Source organism: Mauremys reevesii, linkage group 8 (assembly GCF_016161935.1).
Source record: "Mauremys reevesii isolate NIE-2019 linkage group 8, ASM1616193v1, whole genome shotgun sequence".
NCBI lineage: Eukaryota > Metazoa > Chordata > Testudines > Geoemydidae > Mauremys > Mauremys reevesii.
This window is the reverse complement of record NC_052630.1, coordinates 48,624,785-48,648,597: the sequence shown is the minus strand read 5'-3', so window position 1 is coordinate 48,648,597 and position 23,813 is coordinate 48,624,785. Positions and strand designations below refer to the sequence as shown.

Sequence of the window (23,813 nt, the reverse complement as noted above, 5' to 3'; positions counted from 1 at the left end):
TGGAAGGTTAATGGATGGAGTTTTTTTTTACTATTGACCCATGGATCTAATATCTTTTCTCTGAAAAGGTGACTTTTTTTTTCTTTTTTCTCTTCAGCTACTTTACTCCTCCCCACCCTTTTCCCCAACTTCAGCCGTAGTGCATAACTGCTAGTTAGAGGCCCATATACCTAAATTGCAGTTGCTTGGTAGGAAAATGTGTGCTCAACAAGATCTGCTGTTTTAGAGGTACGTGAAGACCCTCTAGTTGCAATGAAGGGATGTAGTTCTGGACATCCCTCTCTTTTCCCTAACCTCTTCTAAACCATGTGCACTTAAGCTGGTGACATGTAGAATTTTTTTCAGGCTAAAGACCTGAGAGTCTACTGATTTTTTTTAATGTATTTATTTTTTTTCCTCCTCAAGGATTGCCCCTTTCTTTTAAATAGTAGAGATAGAGTCTCTACTATAAAATGTGAAGCTGTTATGGCCTGCTAAATTAACTCTTGTATACTTCATTGAGAATTCATTGACCGTTGGCTTTTAAAAATGTACAGTTCTTGTTTTATATCCTATAAAGAGAACTGTAGCTATTCTATATTAAAATGTACACAACTTTCATATATACACCACAACAGATGTATAAAGGATGTAAATGTTCTTCAGTTTTAACCGTGGTGGCAAGGAGTAGTCTTGTGGCTGAAGCACAGGTCTTGCAGGTTGGGAGGGGGAATGGAGTCCTAGTCCCAGCTCTTACCCAAGATCTCTCAGTTGAGGTCATTTAACCCTTCTAAGCCTCAGGCTTCCCCACTTGTAAAAGTAAATTGATTCTTGCTTCTCAGGATGTTGTGAAGCTTAATTCATTAATGTCTGTAAGGTGCTCTGAGATCTCTGATAGGAGGTGCTATGGTGGTGTAAGGGATTTTTTATGTTCTTAGAAACTAGGACGTTTCAAGTGAAGGCAAATGTCTTGTCCTTAACAGGTCCTTGTTTTTGCTAAAATATTTTATTGGCTACCAAACAAGTGACTTTTTTACATAATGAGGAGGTATGTGTCAGGAAGGGGATTTCTGACTTTCCCATTCCTGCTAATGGGAGTTTGTCTATAGAGGGGACAAAGCCCTTCCTTGTATATTGCAGCCTTGATATGTAATTGAAGGTAAAGAAACTTCAGCCTTAACTTTGTTTGGATTGTGTGAGTTGGAATTAGCATTCGTGTGTTGTACATGGTTTTATGATTTCTTTTTTAGCTTAAAAATGAAACGCAAGTGTGCACAAACAACTCTGCATTGAATGAGAGTTTATCTACTCTGCAAATTGTATTTCATGTGATTTACTGTGCAGTATCCTTTTAAGGGTGGGAGAGAGGATTTTTTAGGCATAAACCACCTGGGTTTTGCTGCTTTTTCAGGACTTGCTTTTGTCACAGAACTCTGCTGCCTTTTAGGTGGATGGCTGTGTGTGTGTGTGTGTGTGTGTGTGTGTGTGTGTGTAAAGAATGAGGAAGTGAAGCACTTGGAACGTGCAGTCATTTGACTAACACTGTGTACGACTAGTCCAGCGAACTCCCCCCCTTCATTGTTCTTAAAATACAGTAACCATGCAGTAATATCCCAAGCATATTTGTGATGGTTATGAAGTTCCACAAATGAAGGTAAGAATCTCTTCTCTTGGCATCTCCTCTTCGTACTCTTCTCCCACCTCCCCCACATACAAAAATTGTTTGTGATCAGAAGTAAGCTTTCATTTTCAGATGCTATTCTGCAGAGCTGGGTGTGGAAACACTGTGTAACATAATTTTCCCTTTTCATGAATGCTGCAGTTGGCTGCTCTGTGTGTTCTTAAAAAAGAAAAGGCTGCACAGTTTTGAACTGTATCTAAATAACCATTTTCTTCTGGCTGGTAAAGGAGTCAGGTAAAATATTTTTAATTTCTCTTTACCTTTTAAAAGAAATGTAAGGTTTTTATAAGACTTTTTTTTTTAAAAAAGAAATGATCATGAGGGGAAGTGAAAGAAAATATTGTAGTGCATTCATAATAATTTTTGATAGGCGAAACTCAGTACAGTTCTGTTAACAGATAACTTATTTTAATGTAAAGTGCCGGTGAAAAGTGAGTCATTGACAGGCTTGTAGAATGAAGTCCTCTCACCTTGGGTCCTACATGACAGTGGCAGTGCGAGCTCCCCTATATTGTTCTCCTACTAGGTTGCAGCCTTGTCCTGGAGGGTCCAGAGAAGATGGTTTATTCTGTAAGCTCCTTAAACCCTTCTGTGTGTGCTTGCCGGGTTTTCAGATGTGGGGTCTGGTCTCTCCCTCTCCCTCTCCCTCCTTCTCTGATAACTCTTGCCCGTTGGGAACTGGCCTGGGACAAGCAATTCATTTTGCCTGAGCCACCAACTTGTATTTATTTTTAATAATCCTGAGTGTAGGAGGAATATAATAATTGAGTAATCCAAAGGATGTGCTCCACCAACTAAGGGGAAGGTGCAGCAAAATTCATGGATTTTCCATCAGGTAGATTTATCAGAAGTTCCCACAACATGGGATGAATAAAGGCAACAGGAAACATACCTGGAAAATTATTCTTCTAGTGGATAGAAAATATAGTTTGACAACCTTATCTTCCCTTACTTATGGTGCTGTTGAGGAATAGCAATTTTCAAAGTTAATGCCATGTTATTAACTACTTGCAAAATATTAAATTAGAGTAGCCAGGAGCTATGTCCATGTAAACAGATGAAATGGTAATTAAGATTTTTTGTGGGGTACAGAGTTGGAGTTTGAACTGACAGTGACTAGTAGTGAATAAGAGTGTTTCTCTCAGGCTGATTTGCAGGATCCTAGCTGAGTTTGGGGATTGAGCCTTATAGATAGAACCCCTGTGTTTTGCAAATGTGAAATAAACCTTAAAAAAAATATATATATAAAAAATAAAATGAAACACTGCTCTGGTTTGGCTCAGCCACCGCTCCATCATGAGGGGAGTGACTGGTTAAATTTTGAGGGAGTGGCATTGTGACTTGGCACAGGGTCTCAGTGCCCTTTTGGTTTGGCTGGCCACTTCTTCATGATGGGGGGGGGGGGCAGCAGGGCCAGACTTGAGTGTTGCTGCAACTTGTGCACCAGGTTGCAGTGCCCAGGGCGAGGAACCAGGCTGAGTCTCATCAGACGGGAACTACAGCTGTCAGGTGAGTGTGGGGTTGGTTTTCTCTCCAGCCTCTTCCCCCTGGGCCTCCACTTCTCACCAGGCTGGGGCAGGATCTATCTCCCCCCACCAAACTCTACACAACTATTTAAAAAAAAAAAAAAATGAATTCCATGAGTTCTAGTTGTAGGTCTCCAGTCTCACCTCATTCCTGTTGTTGGAGTGGGGAATCAAGCCATGAATTGTTGAGGCATTCCGTGGCCTCTAGCATCTGCTTGTGTTTAAGGCAGGCCCTGAGCTATGATGAATAAATAGATTGCAACATTTGTTGGTGACATGATTATTTTTGTTAGTAAAGACTAGGAAGAACTATATAAACTCTAATAAAAAGTGGTAATTGGACAACAATAAAGCTGGTGAACTTCATGATAGAATTTTATGATAGGCACTGTATACCAGAAGGAATAACTTGAAACAATTCATATCTAGTTCGCTTATGAATCTGTCGTAACCTCTTGGCAAGGCGGGAAAAGATCCAAAAGTCATCTTGGATGTTCCCCTTAGCACGTCTGCTCAGTGGCCAACACTAAATAATTGAGATATTAGCTTGTACTAAGGGTTAGACAAAAATATTACATTGTTTATAGCTGCATTATGTACACTGGACAGATGGTCTCGCACTCTGAATACTTCATTAGGTTTTATTTGCTTCATTTTAAGAGACTTAGCAAAAATGGAAAAGATTAAGGAGAGAGCAACAAAAATTATTGTAGAGACCATGGAGAATCTCTATTAAAAGATCAAGATTATTATTAAGACTGAGGAAGATTATTTAGCTTGGAAAGGAAAAGATTATCAAGATGTTGGACACGGTATATAAAGATTAAGCTCTTTGTAGCTGTAGATCATGAAAAAGTGAGTAGTAAGATCTGGAGGCACAGACAGGGAGCCCAGGAAGCTTGCTATAAACTCCATTTAACTTTCACTAAAGTTCTGAGTTAGTGATCAGAGTATAGAATAATATGGTTTGAGTGGAGGTACTGAATGGAAGTACTGAAATATTCTATGATCTCTTCGTTCTGGGCTGCTGTCTTTCTTTTGTTTGGATCCAGTATCCCTAAGTAAATGTAGTTGTGGGGGGTCAAAGGAATCTCCTGTCCTTACATGCACCCACTTCCTCCTCTTATGAGGATTGTATCTGTTCTACTCTTCAGTGCAATTTTACTTTTCAAACTCTGGTGTAGAAGCATGAAACTGATCAGAATTTCCTTCTATTCTGAGTTGGTTCTGCTTTTTCTGGTGCTGTACAGCAAAAGCTTTGGGCAAGAACATTAGCACAAGTATGATTCTAGTCAGGAGCCAGAGATGCAAAAAAGAAAGATGGCGTGAAATGAGTCCATGAAGGAGGGACAGACACACACAGGTGGGGACCATGCTCATCAATCAAGTGACATTGCATCTGAGTTCATGAGCAAGTTTGGGGGCTGGCAGGGAAGAGGACAGTAAAACTCACTAATGTAACTTGCTAGGAATCGCCTTGCCCCAAATGAAAGACCAGCCACTAGCAGATTGCCAAGTGAACTACCTCTAGCTCTTCTCAGCTACTAAGAAGGTCACTGATGTGTGGCCTTTCAGGGAGAGTAAAGTGAGTAGTCCTGGAAACCGCATGATGATAAGAATAACTCGATGCAGCCCACACTAGCGTTCTCCAACTCTTGTATTTGGTAGAACATGAATTTCAGTCTGAAATTCATTTTGTAGTTTCTGATATGCAATGCTTAAAGTCCTTATCTCCTGCTATCACTATTCTGATCACTTGTGGTAAAGAAAGGAGAGACCAAAATAGAGCCTGAAGAGAAACTGGCAGAAATAAGATGTTGAGAACGTGGGTGGTGGGTGCAGAGAATGTATGGATTTTATGTAGTGGGAAGACTGAGAAAGAAGGGACTATACTGGTTTTTAGCAGGAAATTTGTACAGTAATTCCTCGCTTAACGTCGTAGTTATGTTCCTGAAAAATGCGACTTTAAGCGAAATGATGTTAAGCAAATCCAATTTCCCATAAGAATTAATGTAAATGAGGGGGTTAGATTCCAGGGAATTTTTTTTCGCCAGGCAAAAGACATACATAACATACATACATACACAGTATAAGCTTTTAAACGAACAGTTTTATGGGGGTAGGGCTCAGTGGTTTGAGCACTGGCCTGCTAAACCCAGGGTTGTGAGTTCAATCCTTGAGAGGGCCATTTAGGGATCTGGGGCAAAAATCTGTCTGGGGGTTGGTCCTGCTTTGAGCAGGAGGTTGGACTAATGACCTCCTGAGGTCCCTTCCAACCCTGATATTCTATGATTCTGTGATTCTAATACTGTACACACCAATGATGATTGTGAAGCTTGGTTGAGGTGGTGAAGTCAGAGGGTGGGATATTTCCCAGGAAATGCCTTACTACTAAATGCACCTCATGAACTAGCACTTGGCTGAGCCCTCAAGGGTTAAGTACGCTGACCCCACTCTGAAGTACACTGCCTCTTCAAGTAGATCAGCAAGTTGAGACAGCAGCTGTTACCAGCAAGCTCCCTCGGTTCTGAGCTCCGTCGTGTCCCCCATCTTCTCCCCCCGCCCGCTCTGTGAAAATAAGGTAAAGTACAGGAGTGGGGGAGGGGGACACCTGACATTAGCCCCCCTCTTCTTCCCCCTGCACAGCAAGCAGGAGGCTCCCAGGAGCAGCTCCAAAGCAGAGGGCAGGAGCAGCACATGGCAGGGGCGGGCGGGCGGGGGCAGGGGACACACAGCTGAGCTGCCTGGCAATTAATAGCCTGCTGGGCAGCTGCTGCACAGGGAACTTGGGTGTGGGGAGCTGATAGCAGGGCTGCTGGTCCACTGTGATTCCAAGCCCCCACCAGCTAGCTCAAATGGGCTGCTCTTTCTGCAAGCAGTGGACAAAGCAGGCGGCTGCCAAATGACGTTATAAGGGAGCATTGTGCAATTTTAAACAAGCATGTTCCCTAATTGATTAGCAACGTAACAACGTTAACTGGGATGACTTTAAGGAGTTACTGTATATGAATATTTGTCAAGGGCTTCTGTGCATTCCAGGTACAAGATTTGTTGCCTCTGGCACTGAGACATACAATTGTGTAGAAAAGCAATATCCTTGGTGGGTGAAAGTGCTGTGCTGACATAGTTGGCTCTGTAGAAGGGAGTGTACCCCCAACCACCTTAATTCCTTTGCCACAGAGAACTTACAGAACTACCTGGTACGTATGAGCTAGTTATAGTGTTTAATTATACTGTATTGTAAAGAGGCCTTTCACCTTAGGTTAACTCTGAGGCTGTGGTAAGTCCCAAACTCCACGTGGGGTTAAAAAGATGGGCATCTTGCTGAGCTATATATTCCAAGATTAGCTGTCTTGTGTGTCTGAGAGAAACCAACATCGTATCCCAGTGCATGATCTGCTGTGCCTTCACTCCCTGACAAGGAAGAATAGACATGCCCGTGGCTTTCTTCAGCCTGCTGTTTCCATCACTCCTTTGGGAGTAAGCAGTCTCCGTGCTGAGGTCTTCTGGAAAGAGACCTGAGACATGCCCTGTTGCTTCAGTCTTGGTGCTGCCATTGATGTTATTGGGCCCAGTAAGTCTCTCTCCAAGACAACAGTTGGCCGGAGTCAAGCTTCCCATCTGTCACCATCCAATGTTGCAAGCTCCATCCCCCCAAAAGTCTCCCATATTGCACCATCGGCACAAAAGGTTGTTCATGTCATTAGCGTTGACATTGCTCTGTGCCACGAGTGAGATGCAAGACTCTGGAGTTGCTGTTGAGCCAATTAAGCAGGGTGGATAGATTTTTTTTTTTTTTATCAAAGCAATTTAAATCACCAATTTTTAATAATGGTTTAAATCAGCAAGCAGAAAAACTTGATCTAAAGCATCAATTTTAATCTTATTTTGCATTTGTACTTTAGTTATTTTCTGAGAAGCTGATTCTCATTGATTGTTAACCATTAAAACATGTTGATTTGCAACTAAACATAGCCTTTACCCTAAACTTGGTACTTTTTGCTATCCGGGAGGGTATGCTATATATGTACACATTTAAGCAATTATATAGCTTAACTTATTTATTCAGATTCTTAATTTTTTTTACAATATTTTGGAAATTGGTGAAGGATGTACATGATCTCTTTACTAGATACAATTTTTATTTATGATTTGTCAAGCTCTTTAGAAATTCAAATTCAACTAAATGCACAAATATTATTTTTAAAATAGTTTTAGTTAAACAATTTTTTACATGTGCTGGATAGATAAAAGTTTTTTATCAAAATAATTTTTATCTGGAAAAGCATTAAACAAAGTATTCTGTGTAGTTAGTAAATGGAACTGCTTGTTTCTAGATTACCATGTCCTTCAAGATTTTAGAATTAGATCTCATCCTTACCTTGGTTTTTATTCATAGCGTGGAAGAGGACAAGCTTTTCTGCTTTTTTCACCTCCCAGTTGATTTCTTAACTTTGAGTGAACTAGTCACTGAACTGAAGTAGTTGAATAAACTGAAATGAAAATAGCTTTTCTCCACCTGCAGAAGAGGCTGCTGCTGTCAAAAGCTGATTTATCACTTCAAACTCTGGTTCTGTGTGCTTTGCCAGTGACTTCAACCAATTCAGTGGTTTCACTTTCTTTAAAACTTGCCAGCATACATATACTGCTTTTTTTAAAAAAATTAATGTAAATGATTTTAATAGATTATAATTTTAGGGCTTTTCGTATAGGTTGCCATCATTTCAAATTGGTTATTTTTTAAAAATCATATTTTAAACAGAAAAAAATCTTATTTAAGTTAATTTTTTAAAAATCAGATTTAAAGAGTTTTATCCACCCTGCTACTTGGGATAAGAAGAAAGAAAGAGAACATTCAGATCCTTAGAAGGATTCTAAGGAGAGAGAGAAAAAGGCATTGTTTTCCTTTATTACCACTGGTCCATGTTATTGCCTTTGGTGCTTCCTTTCTAGTCATGGCATATCATTTGGTTGGTACCCCTCCTCAGCTCGAGGCCTTGGTGCTAATTAATTTAGATGCTTTATCAGTGCATATACCACCAGCCTCCTTGCTATCACCTTTCTTGACCAGGGGACCAGCTCTGACTGAGCCTTTTGGCTACTTATCTGCTGCTTGACTCTGCATAGCAACGTTTGTCACAGGTCTTAATCTGAAATACCCTCAAGTAAGAGGGGAATTTCAGCTGAATTTTGTAAGTGGTATTGTACCAGCCTTCCAAAACTCTGCCTCTGCTGGTAAGTTTCCATACTAAAGTCTGCTTGCCCACCCTTTACCATGATGATGAAAAACAAGTATGTTTTACTGTCCTGTTGTTCTAGACAAGTGGAAGTTGGGAGGATTGCAGCTTTGCTTCCATGGCTATAGTTAGACAACTTTATCTTTATTTTATATTTCCTCTTTTGCCTATTGGCATATGTCAAGTCAGCACTTTCCTAGTGGGCAGTCTACCAATTCAGTGTCTTTTTGCTTAGGCTGATTAGGAGCCACTCAAATGTTTTCCTGTACTAGCATGTGTGTATTTTCTTTCGTTCAAAACTCTGCAGTCTGGCATGGAGATGGATGATTCCATGGCTATATTCTTAGTGTGGAAAAATGAAAGTCTTATATAAGAACTTTGTCAGGACAACTGATAAATGTTACCCGTTACTCCAGTTGTCTTGGGATAGCCAAGATCTTAAAAAAAAAAAAAAAAAGTACAGGAGTCTGTAAATATGAAAAAAGTAGAATACAGGATAGGAATATGAATGCAAAATGTCCTATTGTTTCAAGTGTGAATTTTAATACTGTTTGGGTTACATTATGGAATGGACTCATGGTTAAATCCCTTGGTAGAGAAGCCATTGTTATAGTATTACCCATTCCATTATAAGTCTTTTAAAAAAACTTTCTCACTGTCTAAGGAACAACTCTTTTGAGCCTGAAATTTCTCATGTTTAGTTTAAGGCCATAGATTTGATTTTTTTTTTTTAAAGCTATAAAATAACTTGCCCAAACTGTTCTTGAATTATATACATTCTTTTGGGAAATGAATTATTCTGGCTTTTTAAATTTCACTTTTTTGATGGAAAGGAACTTCAAACAGCTGGCACTTACATGTTCAAACTTCTTCATACTACTTAATGGGAAATAGTGCATATATTAGATTTCACTTTTTGTCTTGCTTCCTGCTTCTGTTGGAATCTTAAGAAAGCATAGTGATACCCTGCAAAAGCTGGTTTGATTAACTAAGAATGACTCTACTTCAGGTGTCCGAGATAGACATACAAACGATAGGAAGCAAATTCCCTGTGATGTTTATAGTTGGTTCGTATGGTTCATGTGAATCAATGATTATTTTTCATAGGTTTGTTTAATGACATCATAGTCTTGTAAGAAGTAGAACAATTTGCTTTGCATGTCTGTGTTACTAGCAGGCTTGTTTTTCAAGGACTGATGGGTGAAATAGAAATGTGTTTATTCTGGGGTATGGAGGTTACTTTAAAAACAAGTTTCCAAATTCTCGTTCCATAGGCTGGTAAGGTTTTGGAGTTTGGCATAGGCAAAGCCTCCAGCTAGTGCCTTGTGGTGTTCAATAACAGCCTTATTAACAGACTGAGTTGTATTGATTCCTATCCACTCCTCCTTGGCTGATTAGATAGTGGCCACACGTTAAGGCTTCAAGTGTGGTGAAAAATGTGACACTTGTGACACTTCTGGGATGTACCTTTTTTTTTTTTTTTTTTTGTCTGAGTGCTTGCTATGGTATGATACTAGTGACTGAACCAGTCTTCTTCATATGTGATACTGGTAGTCTTGGCCATGGTTTAACTGGTAACTTTTTTTGATCAGGTAGGATAGTTGTGAACAACAGTTATACTAAACTCTGGGACACAAACTTAACTAGGTTTTCTAGACAAAATATTTTGATTAGTTGTGAATGTTTTCAGAGTACCTCTGACTAAAAAAGGTTCTAATTTGGAGGCCATTAGTTGTCTCCCATTTAAAACTGTGTACTTTTTAAGTAAAAATGCCCTACTTACTAACGTTTGACAAATGGCTACTACTCAGCGTGCATAGTAACTTTGTTTGAATATATTATAGCAAACAAGTATGCTCCTTCCTGATTGAAGGGAAAACCAATGCAGTGAGGAAATGATTTTCAAGGTTCCAAGGAGTAATTATAAAGCAGGAGAGGAAGGGGGAAAATACTCTTATAAAAATACTAGAGTTGTGTATAATAGAAATAAAAACTTCTTGTTGAAAATCCTGTTTAGAATGGAACTAAATCCATGCAGCCACACTGGCTTTTGATCTCTTTTGGTAGAGGATAAATTTCAGACTGAAGACATTTGTAGTATCTCATTTACAGTGCTTTTTCCGTGATAAAGATTACTCTAATCATTTGTTCTTATTCATATTTAGTCTGTTACCTTGTTTCTCATAGCATACATGATGCAGTTTTTGTTTATTTTCTTCTGTTTAATTTTCTTTTTCACAGCAAGGGGATGTTTTATCTTGTACCTTCCTTACACTTATCAGCATTCATTTCCTCTTTTGGCATTCAGATCATGATCTGATGTAACAGAACCTAGTAAGAAAGATTTCCCAGGTTATATTCCCTTGAAATATTTCAGTGGAATCTGTCAGCTCAGAAGGAACTAGTCACTGTCACTCATTGTGGTCCAGAGTTGGCTTCCTGAAGAATCCTCTTTTCACTGCCTCTCAGGGTTTGTTGATTTAGTTCCCAAGGCCAGGGACACACAGTGGGGATTCCCAGCACACTGTCTCCATCAGTCTGGAGAACAGTTGTCACCAACCGATCCATTGGGAGCCTCTGCCAGTCGATCGCCGTTTCTGGGCCGCTAAAAGTCCAGCAGGGCTCAGGCAGGCTGCCTGCTGTGGCCCCACACCGCTTCTGGAAGCGGCTGGCTTCTGGCACGGCTCTGTGGCTCCTGGGGGAAGGGAGGGTGGCTCTGCATGCTGCCCCCACCCCCAGCACTGTCCCCACATCTCTCATTGAACGGTTCCTGTTCAATGGGAGCTGCGGAAGCGGTGCTTGTGGGCCTGGGCAGCACATGCGGACGTGCTGCCTTTCCTCCCCTGCCCCGCCGCAGAGACATGCTAGCTGCTTCTGGGAGCTTCATGGGGACATGGCAGGCAGGCAGGCAGCCTGCCTGAGCCCTGCTGCACCGCCAGCTGGGAGCTGCCTGTGGTAAGTGCCTCCCGGCTGGAGTTTGCACCTCACATCCCCTCCTATGCTCCAGCCTGGAGCCCCCTCCTGCACCCAAACTCCATCCCAGAGCTTGGACCCCTCACTTTCTCCTGCACCTCAACCCCCTGCCCCAAACTCAGCCTGGAGCCCCCTCCCACACTCAGAACCCCTCGGCCCCAGTCCACAGCCTGTACCCCATGCTCCAGCCCATTAAAAGTGAGTGAGGGTCGGAGAGAGCGAGCGACAGAGGGATGGGGGAATGGAGTCAGCGGGGCAGGGCCTCAGGGAAGAGGAGGGGTAGATCCTGGGTTGATTTTAACTTCAAAAAGTGATCTTGTGCATAAAAAGATTGGAGACTACTGCTGGAGGAGGAGGAGGAGGAAGATGATGAAGTAGTAGTACCTTCTGGACCAAGGGTGGACTTTTGGATCCAGCCCGTGGGATTACCCCCTCTGGCTTCGCGGGCCCTACGCCGCTCTCAGAAACGGCCCTCAGGAAGGGACCAGAGGGCTCCATGTGCATTGCCCTTGCCTCCAGTGACTGCCCCCGACAGCTCCCATTGGCCAGGAATGGGGAACCGTGGCCAATGGAAGCTTTGGGGGAGGTACCTGGAGGCGTGGCAAGGGCAGCGCATGTAGAGCCCTCTGTGCCCCCCCCCACACACACACAGGGGCCACAGCGCTTCCTGGGGTGGCGCGGGGCCAGGGCAGGTATGCAGGGAGCCTGCCCTGGCCCCGGTGCACACCACTGCCATCCTAGTGCTGCTTTAGGTAAGCGGCGCCTGGCCAGAGCTCGAACCCCTCCTGCACTCTGCCCCCCAACTCCCTGCCTTAAGCCTCCTGCCTGCACCTTGTACCCTTCCTGCACCCAACTCCCTGCCCTGAGCCCCCTCGTACACCACACACCCCTGCCGCACCCCAACCCCCTGCCGCACCCCTCCCACAGTCCACATCCCAACCCCCTGCCGCACTCCTGCCCTGAGCCCCCTCATACACTCCGCACCCTTCCTCTGCCCCAATCCCTTGTCCTGAGCCCCTTCCTGCACACCGCACCCACTCCCATACCCCGCATTCCCTCCTGTCACTAAACTCTACATTCTAGGACGGGGTGGCCAGCTGAGACGGAGCCAGAATTTACCAGTGAACATTGCCAAAGAGCCACAGAAATATGTCAGCAGCCCCCCAATCTACTACCCCTCACCAGCATGTCCTGCCCATGGCAGCCCTGCCAATCAGCACCTCCCCCTCCCACCTGCCGCAGTCAGCTGTTTTGCAGTGCGCAGGAGGCTCTGGTGGTGGGGGCGGAGTGAGGGCAGGGCATGGCATGTTCGGGGGAAGGGACAGGGGCCTTGGGGGAAGCAGTGGCAGGACCTGGGACAGAGCAAGGGGTTGGGCAGTGAGCACCCCACAGCACATTGGAAAGTTAGCATCTGTAGCTCCAGCCTCGGAGTCAGCGCCTATGCAAGGAGCCGCACGTGTCTCTGGAGCCACAGGTTGACCACCCCTGTTCTAGGATATCTTCAGTGAATCAGGAAGTATCAAGATGACTTGATGGTGGGAAGGGGGGAATCATTTTTTTAAAATGTCTGGGTTGAATGATGCTTGGAAACCTGAGATTTATCTTGGTTTTCTGCTTTTGCTCTGTAGTTCACCTTCTAGAGGAAAATTCTTTCTGAAAACATGCATAGATTGTTATGAATCTTATCTGATATTTGGGTCATGTCATTAGTGCAGGCTATGTTCTCATTTCTTAGACTGTTGAATTAGTTTGATGTTGCTAGTCCTGTTTTCCAGGTGCGCATGTTACAATGCTATTTTTTTTTATTTTTATTTTTTTTGCACTTTCATTTTGTGGCTGATCCCAAGCCAGTTGAACTCAATGAGAACGTTTCCACTGATTTCAAAGGGATTTGGATCAAGTCTTGTCTAAACAACTTTGTGTCAGTTTAACTGAAGGTGTGTTTTTAAATCCATAAACCAGTGGAAAACCTTATGTTGACATTTATTTGATTAAAACCTGGTTTACAGATGCTCCCAAACTTACGCAAGCGTTCCGTTCGGGACGTATACCTGACAATTATGCTGACTGCCCCCCCAAAACCCTTCCAAAAAACAAAAAAAAACCCACTTATGGAATTTTTCCCCTGAGTGTGGGTTTGCGTAACCTGGGGAGCATCTGTATATTGATTTGCTCAATTTGTTTTTCATGACCTTTATCTTTCTTTGCAAATATCAGTTTATCCAGCTTTATTCATAAGGTAGATAATTATTCCCTTTTTTACAACTATGTAAAAACTGAGGGGTTTATGCGACTTGGCCAAGCTGTCAGTATAACAGAGGTCATGGTTCAGTTCCCTGTTCTAAATACTGAATTGCACTCCCACTTCAACTAGGCCAGTCCATCTTCAAGAATTAGATTAATAGCATAAAGGATTTAAAATACCTCTTGCAGTACAGAGGGCTAACTTCATTTTTCTCTTTCCTTCCAGGTTATGTTTTACACTCTGTGCTGGCTGTCTGTACTTACAGAAGATATTTAAAAACAAACATTTTTGTCAAAGATTTTGATTCCAGTGGAATCTGTGCTTTAGATTTTGTCTTGTGAATTAACTTCTGAAACAATGCCTGTACAAGCTCCACAATGGACGGATTTTCTCTCCTGCCCAATTTGCACACAAACTTTTGACGAAACGATCCGGAAGCCCATCAGCTTGGGCTGCGGCCACACTGTCTGCAAGATGTGCCTCAACAAGCTCCACCGTAAGGCATGCCCCTTCGACCAGACCACTATCAATACAGATATTGATCTCCTCCCTGTGAACTCAGCTTTGTTGCAGCTAGTGGGTGCTCAGGTAACAACGCACGTCTTTCTTTTTTGTTCTTACTTAGTTTTTCCTTGTGTGTTTTTTTTTTTTTAAGGCAAGAACAAGTGAATGAAAATTGTGGGACTAATAATGGGTGTAGAGCAGAGAAATACCTGTGTGATTTTACCAGTTGCAGGTTTCGGGCCTGCAGTGTGCTGAGGCAGTATTGCTTATTATAGCAGTTCTTAACCTTCTTCTACCTGGGGCTTAAATCATTTATGATTTCTTTCTGTGGCCAACACAAGCCCATGGTACTTTGTGGTCATAAAGGATTGTGGGATTGGGGTCATTCCAAAAACTGTCTGGCTTCTGAATGGTGAGCCAGGATGGGGGAAGGAAGGGCCTGGATGGGTGTTGCAGGGAGAGAATACTGAGGATGGGCAGGGGATTCTTCCTTTTCACCTCTCCTATCCACCCATTTCTGTTTAGGAAGCAGCAGAAAGTTGCTCCTGACATGCCCTTTCCCACTAAGGGAAGATGAGAGGAGCTGCAGTTGTGATAGTGATTTGTGTGTGTGTGTGCTGATGAGCTGCATTGTGGGTGCATAGAAGTTGGAGGCGGTGCAGCTACAGGAGGAGGGTGAAGGGAGCAGGTTGCTCCTTTTCACTGTCTCCTGCCATGTACTAGGTCTATGGGATTTTGCTACATTTTTTCTTTTTGGTTTCTCAGCTGGTGTACCTACTTATGGGTTTCCTGTTAGTATCTGTTAACCTGATTTTTAGTCTTCTGATGTAATTATCTGAATCACTGGCAAAGTCAGGAAATCTGGGATGCTGGACAGGTTGCTTACTCTGTTGCTGGCTCTGTTTCCCTTTCTGTAACATGTATGCTGCTACTTCAGAAAAGCTGTCATTAGGCTTCATTAATGTTTGAAAAGCACATTAAAATCCTTTAATCTTTTTTTAGTTGTATAGGAACTAGAGCTGTCAAGCAATTAAAAAAATTGTGTTTAATCGCACGATTAAACAATAATAGAATACCATTTATTTAAATATTTTTGGATGTTTTCTACTTTTTTTAATTGATTTCGATTACAAAACAGTACAAAGTGTGTACAATGCTCACTTTATATTTTTTATTACAAGTAATTGCACTGTAAAAGAACAAAAGAAATAGTATTACAGCATTATCTCCTGTAAATGTAAACAAACTTGTTTGATTTAGCGACTGGCTGAACAAGAAGTAGGACTGAGTGGACTTTTAGGCTCCAAAGTTTTACATTGTTTTGTTTTTGAGTGCAGTTATGTAACACAAAAATCTACATCAGGATAAAGAGATTGCACTACATTACTTGTATGAGGTGAATTGAAAAAGTACTATTTTTCTTTTATCATTTTATAATGAAAACATTTGTAATAAAAATAATCTACACTGATTTCAATAACACAGAATACCATATATATGAAAATGTAGAAGAAAATCCAAATATTTAATACATTTCAATTGATATTCTATTGTTTAACAGTGCCATTAAAACTGCAATTAATCATGATTAATTTTTTTGAGTTAATCGTGTGAGTTAACTGTGATAAATGAATGTTCCTATTAGGGCTGTCAATTAAAGTATTGTGTATTTTCCAGGCCTGGGCATTTCCTGAAAAGGATGTATCAGTTGTGACCAAATATCTGGATTTATGATGGTGATTCTTGCAGGGAGTGCTGTTGTGCAAATCAAGGCCATGGGTATGAGAGTGGAAAATATAGTGAATGCTACTTTCAAGTTTTCATCTTTCCATTGGTCTAGAAAACTAACACTTGATGATGATGATAATAGATCTTCCAAGGTAGACTTTTAACATGACTGCTGTTGCTGGGTGTTGCCGAGTGTGTTGGGAGGCTTTCAGGTGAATTGTTCGGACAGTAAAGGGACAGGTAGTGATGTGTGTGTTTGTTTTTAAGAGGAAACTTTAATGACTTTTGTTTGTGCTTTATTTTATTTTAAACTCTTCACCAAAAACAAAATCCTTTTTGATGAGATGGAAAATTGCAGTGTCCTGACCACTTAAGTATTAAAAATTCCATGGCAATCTTTGCTAGGTTTAAGGATGTTAAGGAAATTATAATAATATATGGAGATACACCTATCTCATAGAACTGGAAGGGACCCCGAAAGGTCATCAAGTACAGCCCCCTGCCTTCACTAGCAGGATCAAGTACTGATTTTGCCCCAGATCCCTAAGTGGCCCCCCTCAAGGATTGAACTTACAACCCTGGTTTAGCAGGCCAGTGCTCAAACCACTGAGCTAATTCTAGCTACGTTCTAATTGATTATTGCACTATAGTTGCAGTTGGATGAGGTATTTTAGAAAGGAAGGATGGTCTTATGATTAAGGCACTGGATTAGGTTTCAGGAAATTGGGGTTCAATTTCTGGCTCTGTGTCAGACTTCCTGTGTGAATTTGGGCAGTTGGCTTAATTTCTCTGAGCCCCTTGGAGAGAGAGAAAACATCCTCTTTTACATTTTTTTTTTTTTTTTTTTTTAAGATTGTGAGCTCTTCAGGGCAAGGACGGTCTGTCTCAATGCATACTTACAGTGCCTGGCACTATGAGGTTGTGATCTTGGTTGGGGCTTCTAACCATTGCTGTAATATAATTACTGTTCTTAACTTTTGTCTTGAACATTAAGAAGGCTACCACTTTGCCCTAGTCTTTCTCAAATGCAGGGCACATTGACTATTTAAGAAAAGGGCATTTGAGAGAGGCTACAAACACTTTGAGCTCTTTCATACTGAAAGGGTGTGTTCTCTTTGGCACATCTCCAAAAAACTGAGCTGGGATCAACAAAACATAATTATGAAGTATATGTCACTCAGGAGTATTCTTGCCAGCCTTCATAGTCTAATACTGCGCTGTTCTGGCTTCCACTTCCCAGTTAACACTCTCTTTGCTTGACCCTCCCCTCACTTCTTGTAAATCTTCTGCGTTTCAGTCCCTGTACAGCTAATGGCTCTAATGTCTTAAAAAGAGAAGCATGAAATCCAGAAAGCTGAAGTTTAATTGTAGAAGGAAATGATACAGGAGACACTTAAAACTTGTATCTGGGGAAAAGGAGCCCCTTCTTTCAGTTTAGTACTTTTGTAAGGGATTACCAATTTATAACTGTTTGTTTTCTTGGGTTCGTTCCTGCATATTTAAAAAAAAATAATTTTAAGAAGCAAAACTATTTTAAGGAGAGTAAAAGTAATGACAGGATTCACTTAAAACAAATGGGTCACATTGGCCTGTTTGTGTACCAGCAGCATTGGTGAAGTAAGTAGAACAGTATGTGTCTCTGGGAATAGTGTGCTAACTGATACACATACAGCCCAGGCATTAAAAGAACACACTATTTTTTTTTGTTATACTTTATGCTTTTGTGGTGGTAGAGAGTATACATTTTTGTTTTGTTTTGTTTTAAAAACTTAAAATAGAGAAGAAATTCTTAAGGTGGTCAGAGTGGTTTATTTGAGTATCCCTTCAGTGCTTACTCTGATAGCCATTTTAAATATCTACCAGACGGGTCTTTTGAGGTTATATAGTCCCTGCTTTGACATACAGTCTCTCTGCCCTCCTGCCTTTTTTGTGTGACACATGAAACTGCAATGTGCACATTCCAAACAGGTGACATCAAATGGCCAAAGTAAACTAGAATCCACATGTCAAATGTTAGTTTCTTATTCAGTCCAGTTCCTGACGGGCTAAGTATAGTTCCATGCACTAGATGTAGCAGGAATGAATGTGACAACATAGCAGGCGGGGTACTCTGTTCCTGGTCCCCACTCCAGGCCCCAGACCCACCCCTAGCCTCAGCCACCTTACCCCTTGTCCAAATCCAGTGGCACTGCAACATTTTTAATAGTGGGAATGCTGAAAGGCAGCCCCTTTCCCCCTGTTTGTGCCTCCCTCCCTCAGCTGGGGCTGGGAGTAGAGCCATGTCTCTGGGAGGGGGAGACCCGAATAGGGGTAAGCGGGGTCGAGGCTGGAGCTAGCAGCTGGGGCAGCTGCAGCACCCCCCACACCCTTAGTACCCATGCCTATGTCCACATCTCACCTCGGAAGCTGCAACCCCAGCTCCTGGTGGACAGGGAGCATGGATGGGGTAAGTTGGGGCTTGACCCTGAAAAGTTTGGGGGCCACTGCTGTAAAGAATCAGGCTGATACCCCTCCCCCAAAACAATTTTTTTAAATTACCAATTCAGAATCTTGTAGCTGCTCTCAGGATACATTTCATAGCAGGCTTAGCATTCTTTTTCAGTCCCCACCCCATATATTTCATCATAACCAACTTCTGCCTGTCACTGCAGTTGCTTATGCTTATGGATTACATTCCAGTGTCATTCTCAGTATTATTCATTGTAGGGGAAGATGCATGGAAAATAAGGGCACATTTAAAGCACCAACATATTCTTGATATTTTGCCTGCCTTTCCTTAAACTAACTAGCTCTCTTGTAGGACTAGAGTATTACACAAGGCTAGTTTGCACTCTGAGCCCTGGTGGGTTTGGGGAGGGGATGGGGAAATGAGGTGATAGAATGTTTTGATGAAGATGAAAATAAAGTAATGCTTCAGTGCTATATATTTTGAGGATCTAAAGTGCTTTGCAAGCACTAAGGAATATAGGGTGTTACTCACTTTGTGAATAAAGTGGGGAATTGCTAACTTTGCAGATAGGGAACTCAAAGCGCTCTGAACATAAGTGACTTAGGGCTTGTCTACACTGGCAATTAACAGCGCTGCAACTTCCGCAACACACACTGAGTGCAGCAAGTTGCAGCACTGTAAAGCGCCAGTGTAGACAGTGCACCAGCCCTGGTAGCTATTCCCCTCGTGGAGTGTGTGTTAAGAGCGCTGGGAGAGCTATGCTGCAACTACACAAGCCATGTTAAAGAGCTGCCGCGGCAGCGCTTTAACGTTGCCAGTGTAGACATGCCCTTAGACAGACAATGCTAGGTGGACAGAAGAAGTCTTCCATTGATCTAGCTACTACCTCTCAACACTGTAGTTAAATTACCTCACTGGGAGAAACCCGCCCGTTGCTGTAGGAAATGTCAACACTGAAGCATTACCGCTGTGCTGCTGTAGCGTTTTAAGTGTAGACTTGCTCTAACTCAAGTTTCCCTTAGTATGGGGCCTTACACTGTCTGTCAGACTGCCAAGTTCTCTCTCTCACATTTAACAGTTACTTTGCAAAAAGTAAAATTAAAAGAAACTCTACGTTTCAAGCTGAGCTTTCCAGTGGGAAGGGGAGAAACAGAGATTGAATGTCTAGATATCATGTTCATTATGTAGCTTTACTTGCCTTTGGGTAGCTTTTCTTATGTTAGTTTTTTGTTTTTGTACTATTTGGGGCTGGGGAAAGCTTTCTGGTTGGTTGCCTAGGCAGTCCTGGTCTCTCACTAGACCAGTTCTGCTGTGTATAGCATTCCTAACCAACGCTGTGAATGCATGCTAAATCTACCCTGATTCAGGATATAAATCCATTGCTGACCACTGTGTTCCTGTCTCACGCCTATTCCAAACCATCTTTCTGCTAAATGTAATAATGTTGCGTTTCATGTTGTGCCATAGTCCGTAGATTGAGTGAAGCAGAGTTAAAATGGAAACATGCACACAGTAATCTAAGGCTTTGGCTACACTTGCATTTCAAAGCGCTGCCGCGGCAGCGCTTTGAAAGTGTGAGTCAGCGCAGCCGCGCTGGGAAAAAACCCTCCAGCGTCCTGTCCCCCACACCCCCTGTGGGGGGGGGGACAGCGCAGGGCGCGCTGGCGCGCTGGGGGCTGGCTTGACACACTGGCGCTTTGCGCAGCAGCGCAGCAGCACTGCAGAGGGTGTGTTTTCACACCCTGCTGCAGCGCTGCAAATTTGTAAGTGTAGCCAAGCCATTACAGTAAGGATGCTGTAGAGTGGCTAGCCTCAGCACAAATGTAGATAGATGCACATGGTTAGACGAGTTCTTTTTGGGTACTTTCCCAGACAGAAGCAGATTGTTACAATGACAGAGGCTTTGTAAGGGAAACATAATAGTATTAGAATGATGGTTAATATTGAAGGTGTTGGTTAAACTGGTGTTTAGAGATTTGGGAGACAGGCAGTCTGGGGTCACTCTTATTGTAGCATTTTATGGTAGTGACCACTGACTAAAGTGGTAAAAACATTTCATCCTAAAGCACTCTTTCACTCAGATATGAAGGAAATTGTATGAGAAAGTTATAGGTAAGATTCTTGCTGGGAGGGGAGGAGGTAGATTGCAGTTCCAGTATAGTAGTAATAGTCTGAGGAAGCCTGGAGGCCAGGATTGAACTTGTCTTAAGTGTGTGCACACGCGCATTACACTATTCTGCGTAAACTAGGTTCGGATAATAGAAGTTCTGCTCTATAAAACAGCTTAAATTTTTTTTATTTTAACCAACAACAAAAAATTAATGCATTGTGAATGTTGTGTAACTAAATACTTTTTTGAATGCAAATGCAAACTTAAGTTGAGAAAACACATATTGTCAAAAATATTTGGACATCAGTATGATTATACACTAAAATCTCATTCAGGTTTAAAGATCCTCCCCAATAAAGAAACTGTATCTAAGCCAGAAAAAAATTCAGTGTCCCTTGGGTGGTTTTGATGTCTGATGTATTAGCTGAAAAAAGAAATGAATGCCTCCTCCTAATGCTTTTAAAAAAAACAAAACACAACAGCTAACGTATTGTGGTATTCAACTGATAACTTATGCTGAGTGTGTGTGTGTGTGTGTGTGTGTGTGTGTACGTACACCTAGCACAAAGTCACTAGTTGTTTACTGGGTTTATAGTCTGGCCCTTTTTCCAAGTGTGGCCTGATACATGTGCCATTATCATTATTTCCCTAAACTAAAAATGACAGTAGCCCTAAGTCAGTGGTTCTCAACCAGGGGTACACAGAGTTCTTCCAGGGGCTACATCAACTCATCTAGATATTTGCCTAGTTTTACAAAAGGATACATAAAAAGCAGTAGAGAAGTCAGTACAAACTAAAATTTCATACAGATAATGACTTGTTTATACTGCTCTATGTGAGGGGGGGAGAGATAGCTCAGTGGTTTGAGCACTGACCAGCTTAACCCAGGGTTGTGAGTTCAGTCCTTAAGGGGGCCATTTAGGGATCTGGGGCAAAAATCTGTTTGTTTGGGGATTGGTCCTGCTTTGAGCAGGGGGTTGGACTAGATGACCTCCTGAGGTCCCTTCTAACCCTGGTATTCTATGATCTATACTATACACTGAAATGTAAGTACAATATTTATATTCCAATTGATTTATTTTATAATTGTATGGTAAAATGAGAAAGTAAGCAATTTTTCAGCAAGTGTGCTGTTACACTTGTATTTTTATATCTGATTTTGTAAGCAAGTAGTTTTTAAGTGAGGTGAAACTTGGGGTACGTAAGAGAAATCAGATTCCTGTAAGGAATACAATAGTTTGGAAAGATTGAGAGTCACTGCCTTAAGTGATCCAAGTTAGGGGAGGAAATAAAGCAATTACATGCATTAGTTTGTGTGTTTCATCTTAGGCACAAGTCTAATGTGCAGTGCAGCAGTTTGACCATTTGACTTTCTATAGAAAATTTTAGAGCAGCCAAGTCCTCAGTGTGGATCTGCACATACCTGCAAACCAAACCAGCTGGTAGGTCTAATTTTAGGCTTACTAGCTTTGAGTGTTCCTTTCTAAATACATCTCTACCCTGATATAACGCTGTCCTCGGGAACCAAAAAATCTTATCACATTATAGGTGAAACCGCGTTATAGCGAACTTGCTTTGATTCGCCAGAGTGCGCAGCCCCGCCCCCCCGGAGCGCTGCTTTACCGCGTTATATCCAAATTCATGTTATATCGGGTCGCGTTATATCAGGGTAGAGGTGTATCTTGCTTTATCATCAAAGACTGATCACGAAACTACTGGTGTGTTGCTTTAATATCTGATATACTAGATGATGTTCCAGTAGATTATAAGTCTTCTGCTTTTATCATTTCAACAACTAAATCAAAATGGTTGTGTTGCCACACATTCCAGGTAAACTTGAAATCATTGCAAGCTTCGGCATTTCTTTTAAACTTCGTTCTAAGGCATGCATTGATTTGTGCCCCAAGCTCACTGACGTGCCCTTGTGCTGCCATATAATACAACTAGCTTTGTAAAGAGAAACTGTTGTATTGTATCAGAGGGGTAGCCGTGTTAGTCTGGTTCTGTAGAAGCAGCAAAGAATCCTGTGGCACCTTATAGACTAACAGATGTTTTGCAGCATGAGCTTTTGTGGGTGTTGTATTGTGTGGTGATGCTAAAAAGTCTGTTTAATATCAAGCAATTTTTAAAAGCTTCAGGCTGAAAAAGCTTTTCAAGTGTTAAGAATACCATGAATGAAGTGAAATGTCAAGGGTTCTAAAACTGGAGCACGTTCCCACATAAATGTTGTGGAAAGGTTGGGTATGGGTGTGAGAATATTTGACATTGAAGAGCTTGGTATGGTGTCTTTGTGTGTCTGTGCATACTGTAGTGCCAGGGGTAGGCAATCTATGACACTTGCGCCGAAGGTGGCACACAAGCTGATTTTCAGTGGCACTCACACTGCCCGGGTCCTGGCCACTGGTCCGGGGGCTCTGCATTTTAATTTAATTTTAAATGAAGTTTCTTAAACATTTTAAAAACCTTATTTACTTTACATACAACAATGGTTTAGTTATATATTATAGACTTATAGAAAGAGACCTTCTAAAAATGTTAAAATGTATTACTGGCACGTGAAACCTTAAATCACAGTGAATAAATGAAGACTTGGCACACCACTTCTGAAAGGTTGCCGACCCCTGCTGTAGTGTGTAAGTTTACCTTAATCTGTTTCCAGGTTCCTGAGCAGCAGCCAATCACTTTGTGCAGTGGAGCAGAAGACACCAAACATTATGAGGAGGCCAAGAAATGTGTGGAAGAACTAGCGTTGTACCTCAAACCACTCAGCAGTGCGAGAGGTAAGTCTTGCACTGCCCTACTTCCTTGGAAGGGAGAACTGGCAACAGGTAATAGTTCATCCCTTCTTTTAAAAAAGACCTTACACCATCAAAATAATTCTAGTGAAACCTGCTTGAAAAAAGGTCAAGTCCTATTAAAGAAATGGGTTTTGTAAGCACTAAAGCTATTTCTTCACTACAAAAAGAGTAGAGGTTTTAGAGAGAGGGAGAGAGCATGATATCTTGCTGTAAAATCTTAGTGATACAAGTCTCTGGTAGGTTTTACCTTGATGTAGCGAGTCAAGGTCATCCTTATACTTTTGACCTCCACTAGCTACATTGAGGTAAGTCACCTGTGTCTTGTCTTAACTATCTCACCGTAAAAACTCCATTTGGTAGCGAAAATATAGCCTGAAACAGGTAAAGTAAAGTTTTGTTTGATGTCCCATGGGTCAATCCAGGAAAGTTGGACTTGTATTGTCCAACTAGCAGATGAGAACAGGAAGTCGAACAACTTCAGTGTCATAGTATAACAGAGTGGCTTGACTCTTGAGGGCTGGAGCTAGCCAACACTGATTGCACATCTCCTTATATAGGAACTGGATCCATCTAAGTAATCCTG

The 23,813-nt window shown here is 41.9% G+C and overlaps 1 protein-coding gene across 6 annotated transcripts in view; it reads left to right on the top strand.

The window, feature by feature from the left end:
• The window catches only part of RC3H1 (ring finger and CCCH-type domains 1), a 104,661-nt gene that overhangs the window by 41,832 nt on the left and 39,016 nt on the right, over positions 1 to 23,813 (top strand). For all 6 annotated transcript variants that reach the window (XM_039484571.1, XM_039484575.1, XM_039484573.1 and 3 more), the window contains exons 2-3: positions 13,867 to 14,229; positions 23,092 to 23,212. In XM_039484571.1, the coding sequence (XP_039340505.1) occupies positions 13,999 to 14,229; positions 23,092 to 23,212 (352 nt within the window). In that variant the 5' untranslated portion in view covers positions 13,867 to 13,998. The remainder of the gene's footprint in view (positions 1 to 13,866; positions 14,230 to 23,091; positions 23,213 to 23,813) is intronic.